At 44.3% G+C, this 12,799-nt stretch overlaps 1 protein-coding gene across 1 annotated transcript in view; it reads right to left on the bottom strand.

Annotated features, from left to right (window-relative positions):
* Window positions 1-11,165, bottom strand: part of NWD2 (NACHT and WD repeat domain containing 2) — a 208,527-nt gene extending 197,362 nt beyond the window's left edge. Inside the window, exon 1 of the mRNA XM_003776437.5 lies at window positions 9,892-11,165. Coding sequence (XP_003776485.4) covers window positions 9,892-10,042 — 151 coding nt within the window. The 5' untranslated portion in view covers window positions 10,043-11,165. The remainder of the gene's footprint in view (window positions 1-9,891) is intronic.
* Window positions 11,166-12,799: the final 1,634 nt, after the last annotated feature.

Raw genomic sequence — 12,799 nt, 5'->3', positions numbered from 1 at the left:
CTTTCCACACCAACCAATTAGGTGTTTGCTAGTGCACAATGGGTATCTAATAAATACTGCAGTTGATGCTAAGAATAAAACCTGAAGGAGACATTCTGCGGCAAGAAACTCTTTGAATGACACTGTATGTAATAGATCAGATTAAATATTATGAAGGATACGCTTTCGATTTTGTGGTTTCATCCGAGTGAAATTCCGTAATACTCTAGGAATAAGACACCTGACATCTGTGCTCTGCTCTTTGTTTTGAGTGTGCCATTTCACAGTCTTTGAAACATTTTGGATTGAAAATGAGATTTCAAGGAAGTATTTCATTAGAAGGGGGGTATTATTCTCTTTGAATTGCATCCAAGCTGCAGTTTTTCATCTTTTTTTATTAACTTTCTATCACATAACTCTTTTTTCTAATTATACATTAGCCAACACACTTAATGTGCAGAATGAATCCTGTTTGGTTTCAACAAAAATTGCAATGGAAGCTAAAGCTTTGAAGAAGTGATGCAAGAGTGTCTTTAAGTTAATATCACATTTCCTTCTACACTGATTGTGTATCTCAGTACCTACGTATGCTTTTAAGCCACTGCTATAAGTTTTACATTTATGTAAATAACATGACCATTATGAGCAAAACTTAAAAAAAATTGAGTTGAACGTTAAGCTGCCTGGTTTATTATAGTTGCTTTATGTTTATAAACAGATTATTTTTAATGTCTGAATGCTGGTATTACAGATCTTCTGCAGCTGTTTTGGATAGGAATTCATCAATCCTTAGAGCTCAAAGGTGGTTGCTTTTTGACATTTTCCTACTGTATCAGTGAAATACATATTGCCAGGGATTTCTCAACAAAATGGAACTTTTAGTATTTCAACAAATGTTGATATGCCCAGCCTGATTTTTTTAAACTTTTAAGTTCAGGATACAAGTGCAGGTTTGTTACACAGGTAAACATGTGTCATGGGCGGTTGGTTGTACAGATTATTTCACTACCCAGCTATTAAGCACACTACCCATTAGTTATTTTTCCTGATCCTCTCCCTCCTCCCACCCTCCACCCTCCAAAACGCCCCAGTGTGTGTTGTTGCCCTCTATGTGTCCACTTGTTCTTATCATTTAGCTCCCACTTATAAGTTAGAACATGCAGTATTTGGTTTTCTGTTACTGTGTTAAGTCTGCTAAGGATGGATTAAAAAAAAGAAGAACCTTAGGCTTACTTTATCAAACCTAATTACTTCCTGTTACTCTGCAGAATCATCATTTGCCATGTTAAAAAGTGCTTGCGAGTTTTTACTTTTTTAATTTGCCAATTATCTATTGCTGCATATCAATCTACTTCAAAACTTAGTGGCTTTAAACAACTTGTTTATAGAGAAATATGTGACTTTTCCCAAGGCCATGCTAAGAACTTACCTTACAAATGTATTCTGATACTGAATATCTGAAACATGTGTACAGATACATGTATATCATTCCTGCTATTATCTTTAGTAGCTTGTATCTCATTGTCTTCTTTATATGAGATAATGGGCTGTGATGTAACGAGGACCTCCTGGACTCTCTTTACCTCATTTAACCTTCCCAGAACTGGAAAACAAGGGAAGAAGAAACCAGACAATCGCTGCTCATCTGCTCACTTCTATCCCTTGGGACCTGACCTGTTCCGGGGAGCATGGCTTCACTCTCTCCTCCAGGCTCCTTGTTTTCTGGAGCAGGCCACAGGATGGAGGGTCTCTGGAGGCCCACCACCTCCAGTGAGTGGCTAGAAGAATATCTAATTCTGCTATTTAGTATTAGGATGCATGAAGGCATTCTCCATTATCTTTATCAGGAAAAATGGTGATATTTTGATCTTCTATCTGCAAACTCCTTAGTCTTTTTATCAGAAACTGATTTTCAGTTAGTTCAGAACTTGAGAGGGGAAAAAGGGTGCTATTTACTGAGTTATTCTCAGTCTTCAAAAACACATAGTAATGATGACGATAATTATTAACACTTGTTGAGGACTTACTATCATACTTGCAATGCCACTGGATTATGCTCTTGTTATCTCACATAATGTAATTATAACAAAGGGAGGTCAAAGGAACTGCAAAACATGAAGGGGGCGTTGTGGTAATTTTTAAAGTCAGCTACTATTAATTCCTCCCTTCCCTGTATGCACATACCTCTTCTCACATTAATAAATGGGGTCTAATTCTCCCCACCTTGAATCTAGACTAGACTGATAACTTGCATTGATGACAGAATGCAGCAAAATAAACTTTCTGGGACTTCCAAGCCCAGGCCTTAGGAGGATGGGCAGCTTCCATTTCCTTTCTCTGAGGAAGCCAATCCCCTATAAGGAATCTTGGGCTGGACTCCTGAAAGATGAGCAAAAAGCTGGAGACGGAGAGAAGACCCTCATGGAGGAGAACTGGGTGCCAGACATATAAATGAAGCCTGCTGGGACCTTCCAGCCCAGCCAAGTCTAGGCTTAGCTGAAAGCAGCTGAATGAGTGACTCAATTCAATACCCTATGGAACAGAAGAACCACCCAGCCGAGCCTTGCCCAAAATACCAACCACAGAACTGTGAGAAAGAAATCATTGTTGTTTTAAGCCACTCAGGTTTGGGATGAGTAGATACATAGCAACAGATAACTGAAAGAGAAATAAAATAGAAACCTTCACACACCTTTTCAAATAGCAAATGGTATCATTGCTCTGATATACACTGCTTACAGAAGAATTTTAAAAGATCTATAAGCTGATTTTTTTAAACTGCAAAGTCATGTATATAGTTTATCTTTATAGTCCAAGTCATCCTTTCTTCCAAATGTCATTTTAAATGAGCCACCTTCAAGGGCAAACAATAATATCACCTCAAGACATCAGTTCCACTTCTATTCAAAATGATAAAAGCTTTCTGCTGAATGATAAAGACTACTTCTTTATATTCCCTGTGGAGATCTCATCATCACTCTGCCTCATATTTGATTAACATGCAGAATAGTTTCCACACCCTGGCTCTATTCATTATTGGGGGAGCCAAACTAACCCCTCATTCTGACCCCCTCCACACCTCGAGTTGGTTTACATAACCCTCCTTGGTGCTCCTTTAATGCTGTGTTCATATCATTAGCACAGTGCTTGTCACATATGTATTATTTATGTAAATATCCTAAGAGCAGAGACCTAGTCTGTCTTGTTCATTTTTCTGTACGCTAAACACAACAGCACTCCATATACAGTAGTTGCTTCATGAATATTTACTGCTTGAGTGAGTGAATGCATCTGCTTCCCCCTGGCTAGATACTGTCTCTTGGTGTTGATTATTCATTATCTCTTCCTTCCATTATCTATCTCCCTAGTACTGTAGGGGCGGAAAGCCTGAAGTTCCTAGACTTGCTTGTTGCTAGGGTCCAAATGCAATTCTGGTTCTACCAAAGGGATGCACCTGCATAAGATCTGGAGGACAAAGTTCCTTCACCAGCAGTCACAGTGGCTAACATTCAGGTTTCAACAAATGTGTTTCTGCAGAGGCTGAGCAGCTACCCAGTACTCAGGGGCAGCTGTGATACTGGCAATGGCTTCTACAGTTTTCTGCCCTCTGGGTGGCAGCTTTGACAATATGAACTAAATACCCAGTGGTACCCCTGACTTTTGCTCCTCCAACCCCTATAATGATTTTTGGAAGCACCTAATTCCATGAAAGATCTGGGGTAGTTTGTATTTTACTATAGTCATGTGCCACATAATGACATACCAGTTAAGAATAAACCACGTATATAACAGTGGTCCCATAAGATTATAATACTGTATTTTTAGAGTACCTTTATTATGTTTATTTATTGAGATGGAGTCTCTGTCACCTAGGCTGGAGTGCAGTGGTGTGATCTCAGCTCACTGCTGCCTCTGCCTCCTGGGCTCAAGCATTTCTCCTGCCTCAGCCTCCCAAGTAGCTGGGATTACAGGCGCCCACCACCATGCTCAGCTAATTTTTGTATTTTTAGTAGAGACGGGGTTTCACCATGCTGGCCAGGCTGGTCTCGAATTCCTGACCTCAAGTGATCCTCCCACCTTGGCATCCCAAAGTGCTGGGATTATAGGCGTGAGCCTCTGCATCCAGCCAACAGTACCTTTACTATGTTTAGGTATGTCTAGATACACAAATACTTACCCTTCTGTTACAATTGCCTATTCAGTATTCAGTACAATAACATGCTATATAGGTTTGTAGACTAGGAGCAGTGGGCTTTACCACATGACTTACGTGTATAGTAAACGGTATCATCTAGGTTGGTGTGAGTACACTACGATGTTCATACAATGACAAAATTGACTAAGGACACATTTCCCAGAACATAGCCCTGTCATTAAGCAATGCACAACTGTAGTGAGTTCTAATTTATATGCTTCTATAGACTGCATTCCTTCAGGGCAGGATATATCTATATTTGCTTAAACATACCTGTACCATGTCTGGATCACGGTAGAATGTAATAAAGATAATAATGATAAAAATAGCAAGCATTTATTTAATATTTACTACATGCCCAGCACTGTCCTAAGTGCCTCACATCTATTAGCTTATGTAATCTACTCAATAACTCTGTGAGACAGGTGATATCGTTGACTTCTTTTACAAATTGGGAAATTGAAAACAAAGAAATTAAGCAACTTGCTCAAGAAATCACAGCATTAAATAGTGGATTGAGGATTTAAATGCAGGAAACCTGGCTCCCAAGTCTAGCTATAAATATTTGCATCTAATAATTTCTCCACTTGAATAATGTCTGCTTCAGGACTTAGAAGATACAACCACTAAAATTTTAGAACTCATTTACTATAAATGTCCTATGTGCATTTATCATAACATAGCAACTCAGTATACTCCCCTTGACAACTTAGGTTTTAAAGATGTTCTTGTATCAAAATGGCTGTGTGTGTGTGTGTATACACACACATATATGCTTTTTTGCTGTATTTTTTCCACTATAAAAAATAAAAAGGAAGTCACAGAAATAATCAGGATAGTAGGAAAAGTAAGAAGAATAATGGTGAAGAATACTGATAGGTTTCATGTGAATTTCTTAATGCAGATATGTCTGCCTTTTGTGTGGGGAAGCAAGCTCAAACAATTGACCACCAGTTGTAGCAAAGGAACCCACGTACACATATAAAGGGAAAACATGTCTCTTGCTGTTACTTCCACTGTAATGGAGAACACATTTTCCTAGGGAGACCCTAAAGGCACGAAGAGTCTGGGAAGATGTCAAGCCATGCAGACAAAAGAAAACCAAGTGATAATGGTATGAACACCTGATCAACACTGTGGACAAGAGTTCATGACTCTCAATAATGACCAGCACAGAAATCTGAGTGGATAGAAAAAATGCATTAAGTGTTAGAATATCTTTTTCTCCACTTCAGATATCTTTTTGCATGCAAAGGGCAATGCACTAGTGTAGGATGCTGTCAATTACTCCTTAGGGAAGGAGAAGTATCTTAATCTGATGGCTGCAGTTGGAAGGAAAATCCGACCACAATAGCCCAGCCTCTACTTTCTTTCTCGTAAAATTGCCATTCTCCTCCACTCCTCCACGTGTTAAGGTTTAAAGGGATCTACTCTGTCCATGAGTCAGGGAGAGTGGTCTGTGCTCTGCCCACTGCTGACAGTGACTGGGAGTGAAGCCTGTCTAATTCTTGGGTTCAATATTGGGAAACTCCCTTGCCCAGAGTTAAAATCATATTCTCCAACAAAAGTCCGTATCTTTTACCTGCAATTCCAAAAATCTCCAAAGCTTTGAAAATAAAAGATTTCCCCCAATCCATCTGGTAGCAAAACTTGAAGTAACCTGAGTCCTTGATGGCCAAACCTGACCTTGACTGACACGAAGCTACTTAAAATCTGTATCACTCCACTTGGAGCTTTGCTTTCTGATACAATAGCCACATGTGTCTATTTAAATTCAAATCCATTAAAATTATATAAAGTTAAAAATTCATATTCTTAATCATACTAGCCACATTTCAAATGCTCAATAGCTCTATGTGGCTAGTGTTACCATATCAGATAGACATTTCCAGCATCACAGAAAGTTCTGTATAACACTGACTTAGAGTGACCTTATGTTTCCTTATATACCTATTCATATCCGACATGGGTTGTTACCCCAGACCCCACATATTAGACAGTATATTTTTCCTCAAAATCTGAAAAATGAGATTCCAAAATCACATCTGGCCCAGATGATCACAGATAATGGATTGTGGACCTGCACTGTTTTCATCAGTAATAAAAGTTATATTTTGGTTTTCCTTCTGTGTTAAGACTGTACCTTCCTATAAATTGATAAAGAATCAAGACAGAGAAGAAGAGGACCTTTACACTCTAATAACAGGGAGAGAATCTTGCAGGTTCCTTTCATCTCCATATGCATGGGCTATTTAGGCTAATCACAGTAAGGGATTTTATGTGGGTTTTAAAATCATCTTTCCAAGGAGCTATAAGTGCTGTTCTGGCAGAAGTACAGTAGCTAAATGACTAGAAAACTTCCAAGGATTGATGAAGATGTCACAGATGGAATTTCTATGTTGGGTGGGAGGTGGAACTAGATGAAGTCCAAGGCCCATCTACTTAAGAAAATCTGGGATAATGCTATCACCTCCCCCACATGGGTCCTTCTCCAGCATCTTCCATGTGGTGGGGTCTAGTCAGAGGCAGATACACTTCTGGACAAGAATGTGTCAATTAGAGTCCAGCACATTCTGAAATTTCCTTGAATGCCTCAGACTACCTCTTGGTAGGAGCAAAGTGGGTCAGCATAGCCATGTTCCCTGCCAGCTGTTCATACTCTTTAAGTCTGACAGCCAGAAGATGCAGGACAGCGCTTATCCCCCCTATCTGGATTGTCTTGCCCAGGTGGTGTGAGATATTTCACAGGGATCTGTCAAGAGCCTAGGCTGGACAAGAGAATATCAAGTGTTTTCAGGGTCCTCTAAGCTCTACTCTTTCGCTCTGCTATATGAATTCCGGCAAGTGGTATAATTTGATACAGCCTCAGTAATCTCATCCGTAGAATAGATGGAACACCCCTGGTCCACTACCCTCGGAGGGTAGAAATCGAAATTAAAATATCCTTTGAGGATAGAAATCAAAATTAAAATATTAAATGAACTAATATATGGGAAAGTAATTTTTTCATTCTAAAGAAATTCTACGGTGCGGCGCCTCACGCCTGTAATCCCAGCATTTTGGGAGGCTGAGGCAGGTGGATCACCTGAGGTCAGGAGTTTGAGACCAGCCTGGCTAACATGACGAAACCCCGTTGCTACTAAAAGTACAAAAATTAGCCGGGTGTGGTGGTGGGCACCTGTAATCCCAGCTACTCAGGAGGCTGAAGCAGGAGAATAGCTTGAAGCCGGGAGGCGGAGGTTGCAGTGAGCCGAGATTGTGCCACTGCACTCCAGGCTGGGTGACAAGAGCAAGACTCCGTCTCAAAAAAAAAAAAATTCTATTCATTCTATTATCTATTTCATTCTATTATCTTCATTACCGATGGGGAAATTCCATGCAAGCCTTGTAAAGCATTACCTATTAAAACGATACTCCAAGCAAAATCCTTGCTGGGTTCTGAGTATTGCTGTGAGTTCAACACAAAGCAGCTCTTATTTAGAACATAAATTGGATTTCCGCTTGTAAAGGAAAGCATGAGATAATGTTCTTTGTCTTAATTTGACAGTAGAGAGGCTCTTCAGTATTGGCCAAGAATCTAATATTGGATCATACCAAAACACAGGCATTTGCTTTCTAAATTGCATCCATAAAGATCCCACTGTCAAGTGCTGCCTCTGACAGAGCATTTACCAAGATTTTAAGGCTTCACGTTCAGATCATTAAAAATGCCCATCTGTCTTTTTTATTTAATATGCCATCAGCTCTCCAATTTGGATAAAATCTGAGATCCTGCCCCTATTGAAACTTCCCAGGTAAGCTTCACATTTCTGTTTTGTTTGTTAAGATCCTTGTGGAAGCTGTCCAGCTCAAACTGTAGCCAAGGGGCATGACTGGCTCCTCCCTCCTGTTTGCTTTCCTAGGGTTAATCTGTGCTAAAGCTTTTATTTCAAGAAACTAGGAAATTTGAAGAATCATATGGACAGGCTTAAAAAAATGACATTAACCTTGAGTACTAACTCAAAATTAAGCTGATAGTATAAATTCAGTATCGTTTTTATCTTAGAAATTGCAAATCTAGACAGCAAGAAAAAATTACACATATTAATAGAATTTTTATTGTATTTTAGAAGCAGCATGTTTAAAGAAAAAGAGTGATTTAGCTAGCTTCACATCAGCAGATTGAAACACATTTCACATGACTTCTTTAAAAGCTCAGAACTAAAAATGTCTAACATTTAAACATTTTCTAACATAATTCTCTCACTTAAAAATGTTCTAGCAAAATTTTAAAGAAGTAACCCTCAACCCTTAAGTTGCAGATTGCCTTAAATAGGCTGAATATCTCCATTTTTTTTCTTTAAATCCAGATATAGGTACAAATCCTAGAAGACATCTTTGAGATAGAATGATTTTTTGAGTGTACCATAACATCCTAAAAGCCTCCTTAAGTTCTTTGAAAGTGAACTGTAAACTGATAAAAGGACAGTCGTGCCGTCCCCCAAGAGTATATCGTCTTTCTAATACTAATTAGTGCATGTTATCTTTTTGATTCTCTCCCCAACTCCTTCTCATAATGTAAACTTTACCTCAGACTTCTGCTAGTGCTATTTTTTCCGAAACGGTAATTTTCTAGAAAGTTACTTTTGTTGGTCTTCTCCGAAAGCTTTTTCAAGAAACCAGAACCTTGGGTTTTCAAATGAGAATTATATCCAATGATCGTTTGAATGTGGACTTTTCTCCTTGACTCTTTTCGACCCAAGGCTTGTTAGAGTGCAGAAAACGTTAATTCTCAAATCTTTCACCTCTGTCAGTCTCCTATAGACTCATAGCCAAACATTTTTTTTTTCCTAGAAAAGAGCAATTCCTGCAGTTTTATCCTGCCCCAGTCAAATACATCTTTCCTTCCCCAACCCCCCAATTACTAGGAATGAAATCTAACGTTGAGGACTAAGGACTGGAAGGTAGTGATGAGCCAGGATTTGACCGCCCAGCGTTCAACCTCTGTGGTTGTGAATGCAACAAGAAATCAACAAGTTTTCATGGAGTGCCTACCAGGTGCCTTAAGCAGGAACATAACTGAGTAGGCCAAGTTCTAGATACAGGAGACCAAGCCCTGTGACCCAACTGAGGAGATGAGCTCATCCTGCGCGCTCCATCGCGAAGCCTGTTCCGGCACCCACAGAGGGTGTCCCCCTCGACCTCCGGTTCACAAAAGTCTGCTTGGCCTCTGCAAAAGGCACCATCGCACCTGCAGGAGAAGAGTCTCAAGGAACTCACCTCGCCTCAGCTGGAAAAAGTGGCCAAGGAGGTAGCCCCGCACTCAGGAACCCGCCTCGGGGAGGAGAGCTACTGTTTGTGTTTGCGGTCATCTCGGAGAACAAACCGCTTTAAAAAAAAAAAAAAAAGGGCGGGGGCAAGGAGGTGGTGGTGGCGGCGGCGGCAGAATGGAGCTTCCAGAAGGGCCGGCTAATGCCTTGGATGTTTCTTAGATTGACCCAGGGGAATAACCCGGGGTGGAGAATGGGTGTCCTAATAGAAGTGTGCAGGCAAAACCGACTAGCGAGGGGAGAAAAAAAGTGATTCAAATTAAATTCCCACGCGCTCAGGGCGGCCACGGCTTTACTGGAGGAAGGGAGCGCAGGGCGCACTGGGCTGTGGGGCGCACCGGGCTGCGGGAGCCGCAGCGCTGACGGACAGAAGGACGGACGGGCAACCCGAGCGAGGGACGTACGTACCTTCAGGGTTGGCGCTGATGAAGACCCGGACGCTGCGGCCGGCGGGCACGAGGTGAGAGGGCAGGGCCGTAAGGTTCCCAGAGAAAGCCGCCCGCCGGAGCGCAGAGTCTCGGGGACAGGGCAGCTTGGTGCCCGCGCCGGCCGGCCACATCGCCCTCTGGGAGGAACAGCCACTGCCGCCGCCGCCACCTCCTGCTCCTCAGGTTCCTGCCCGCGGCTCCACGGAACGGCTCAGCAGGCGGTCGATCTCAGCAGGCGGCGCGGCTCAGAGCCGCTCCGAGCCCGAAGCGCCGCTGGCGAGCTCCGTGGCGCACAGCACCCGCCGGCGAGGAGCAGCCATACGGACCCTCGGGCTCCTGTCGCGGCGGTCTCCTGCCCCTCTGGGCCTCCGCCTTCGCCCGCTGCTAGGGCTCAGAGCAGCAGCCAGCTGGAGCGGGAGGTCAGCGTGGCGGCCGCTACGCGCGCAGCGCCCGTTTGCGCCGGGAAGCGCCGGCGGCCATCTCCCCGCCCGCGCCCGCTGTGGGAGGAGGGGGCCGCCAGGCGGCGGGGACCGTGCGAGCGAGGAGAGCTGATGAAACTTTATGTACGAGAAGGCGTCCCGACTTTATCCGAGCCCGCCTCTCTCCGGCGCAGAAATAACTTGCGGCTTAGAGGACGGCCGGGGCTTGGGCGCGGGAGCCTCGGGGGTGCGCAGGAGCCTCCCGGGCTCCTCTGTGGACAGCCGAGGGCTCCTGGCTGCCTCCGTGGTGGAGGACAAGAAATCAAATAGCCTGAGATTTCTACTACGCCCCCTCCAACTCTCCTAAAGGTCACACAAGCCCTGAGAATTTTCGGGAATCCACACGCGCGGGCGTCTGTGCCTCTCTGCCCAAGTGCAGGAAATCCAGTCTCAAAGTTCGACGCACACAACCCCAAGCCAGACCTGGAGAGTTTGAAGCATCAAGTCTCCAGATTGTCTCTGGCGTCCTGGAGGGACGATCGCTTCATCCCTATCTCTCCTGGCGCCGGTGGCAGCGTCCTACCGCTCCGCTTGCTCCCCACGCGCGCCTGAGCGGGGTTTTTATAGCCAAGCTGCGCCGTTCACGTGCTCCTCGCCGCGTGGTCCCGGAACCTTTCCGGGAGCGGATCTCTGCGGGTAGTTCCTCCGAGGCCTCCAAGGTTCCTAGGGGCCTTTCTGCTCCCATCAAGGCGCACTCACCGGCTGTTCTGCTCGCCCGGCAGCTCCCGGGCCGGTCAGCCGCCAGGTTGCTGGAACCCCGCGCGGCCGGGTGCGCACCTGGGCCTGGCGGGAGGGTGTGGGTTCTCTGGAGCGCCCCCCTGCGCAACGTTACGCAAAGTGCAGGTGGCCGTGGATTCGGACCGGGGTGCGAGAAATCGGAGCTGGCTGTGGGCAGCAGCTTCTTGTGTGCACTTCAGCCGCTCTTCAAAGTCAGTGCAACGCGTAGGTCAGCTCCACCTGAAGCTGATCCAGGGCGGCCACAGAGGACGCGGGGCCGTCCTCGGGTTCCGGGCTGAAGTTGGACGGCGCAGGGGTCCAGTCCACGTCCTAGGTGACATGAGACGCAGAGGGACCCAGATGTAAAATCGCCGTCTCCCTTCCACTCCACTGCACCCATGGAAATACTGCATAAGCCAGGACAGGAATGAAGACCTCGCAAAATAAAGTGTAATTGTGTTGGGGGCCAAGGGCGCCGGGAGAAGGAGTGTTTGTAGCCTTAATTGCAGTTTAGTCAATAAATCACTTATTCTGGGCTTCTGGGCAGGAACACCTGTCTTTTAGAGAAGAAGAACAGTTTTTCCAAATCTCTGAGATTGGGGAAGGGGTGGGCGGGCACAGGGTGAGGCAGTTCAGACGCAAGTGTTCTCTTGCCTGGATGCTCTTAATCTAAGCAGCCCGGCGTCCTCTGGGCCTGCACTTCCTCTGGGGCCTGCTGGTGGCAGTGAAGTCCTATGCACTGCTGTTCATTTTTTTACCCCACCCCAGCCCCAACACACACGTTCTGGGGTAACCTCTTTGGAAGAATTGGGTCTCTAGGTTTGTAAGGCTGCCTCTCCACTCCTGAGAACCAGGGGGCAGACAGCAGCAGTTCTTACTTTGTGATAATTTGATGCAACCCATAAAGAAGGCTTGAACATACCCAGCTTTTTAATTGATTCAATTTCTTCACTCCAGACTCATTCTCGGGTGGAAATGTTCTCAGCAGGAAGGGGGTCCCTGAAAGATCCTCTATTGTCTCAAGAGGTATGGACTGAGAGCTGTGGAAGGGTCATGAATATGCGGTGTTTATTGCACATCATCGTGTATGAATATACAGTATCTATTACTGGAGAAAAGAGCTAGGATCACTTTATGCCTGATCTCAATGTTGTTTATAAAAGAGTGATTAGAAGTTGTCAGATTGTCAGGGACCTGCCTTCCTGCCTTTCTTTTTTCTCTTATTTCTTTCTTTGTTTCTCTCTTCTTAGAAATAGGATTAGTGTTTGTGTCTTCTGACCTTTGCTTCAGATCTCAAAGTGTTGCATTTTCTTTGGATGACTTTAGGATTTTTGGCAGGCTCTATAACCTAATTAACTGTTCTAGACAGGCCGAAGTTTAGCATCTGCCAGTGTCACTGCAGACCAAGGCTGCAGAGGAGAGAGAATTTCACATTGTCTGTGGGCCACGCTATAAAAGGCTCTCTGCACAACCAGACTTGCCTCAGCTAGAGAGGCTGCTGTCTTTGGAGTATTCTACCTAAGAAGGATACCAATTACTCACCTCCCTCAAAACACACACACACACACACACACACACACACACACACACACACACACACACGTACATGCAAAAACAATCTTCTTCCACATTCTTCAGCTTGCAAGCATCTGACATCCTAACACCAGATATTGATTTCTTAGCACACAAATA

The sequence above is a fragment of the Pongo abelii genome, chromosome 3 (assembly GCF_028885655.2).
Source record: "Pongo abelii isolate AG06213 chromosome 3, NHGRI_mPonAbe1-v2.0_pri, whole genome shotgun sequence".
Classification (NCBI taxonomy): domain Eukaryota; kingdom Metazoa; phylum Chordata; class Mammalia; order Primates; family Hominidae; genus Pongo; species Pongo abelii.
The sequence above is the reverse complement of the archived record's forward strand: the minus strand, read 5'-3'. Positions and strand labels throughout refer to the sequence as shown.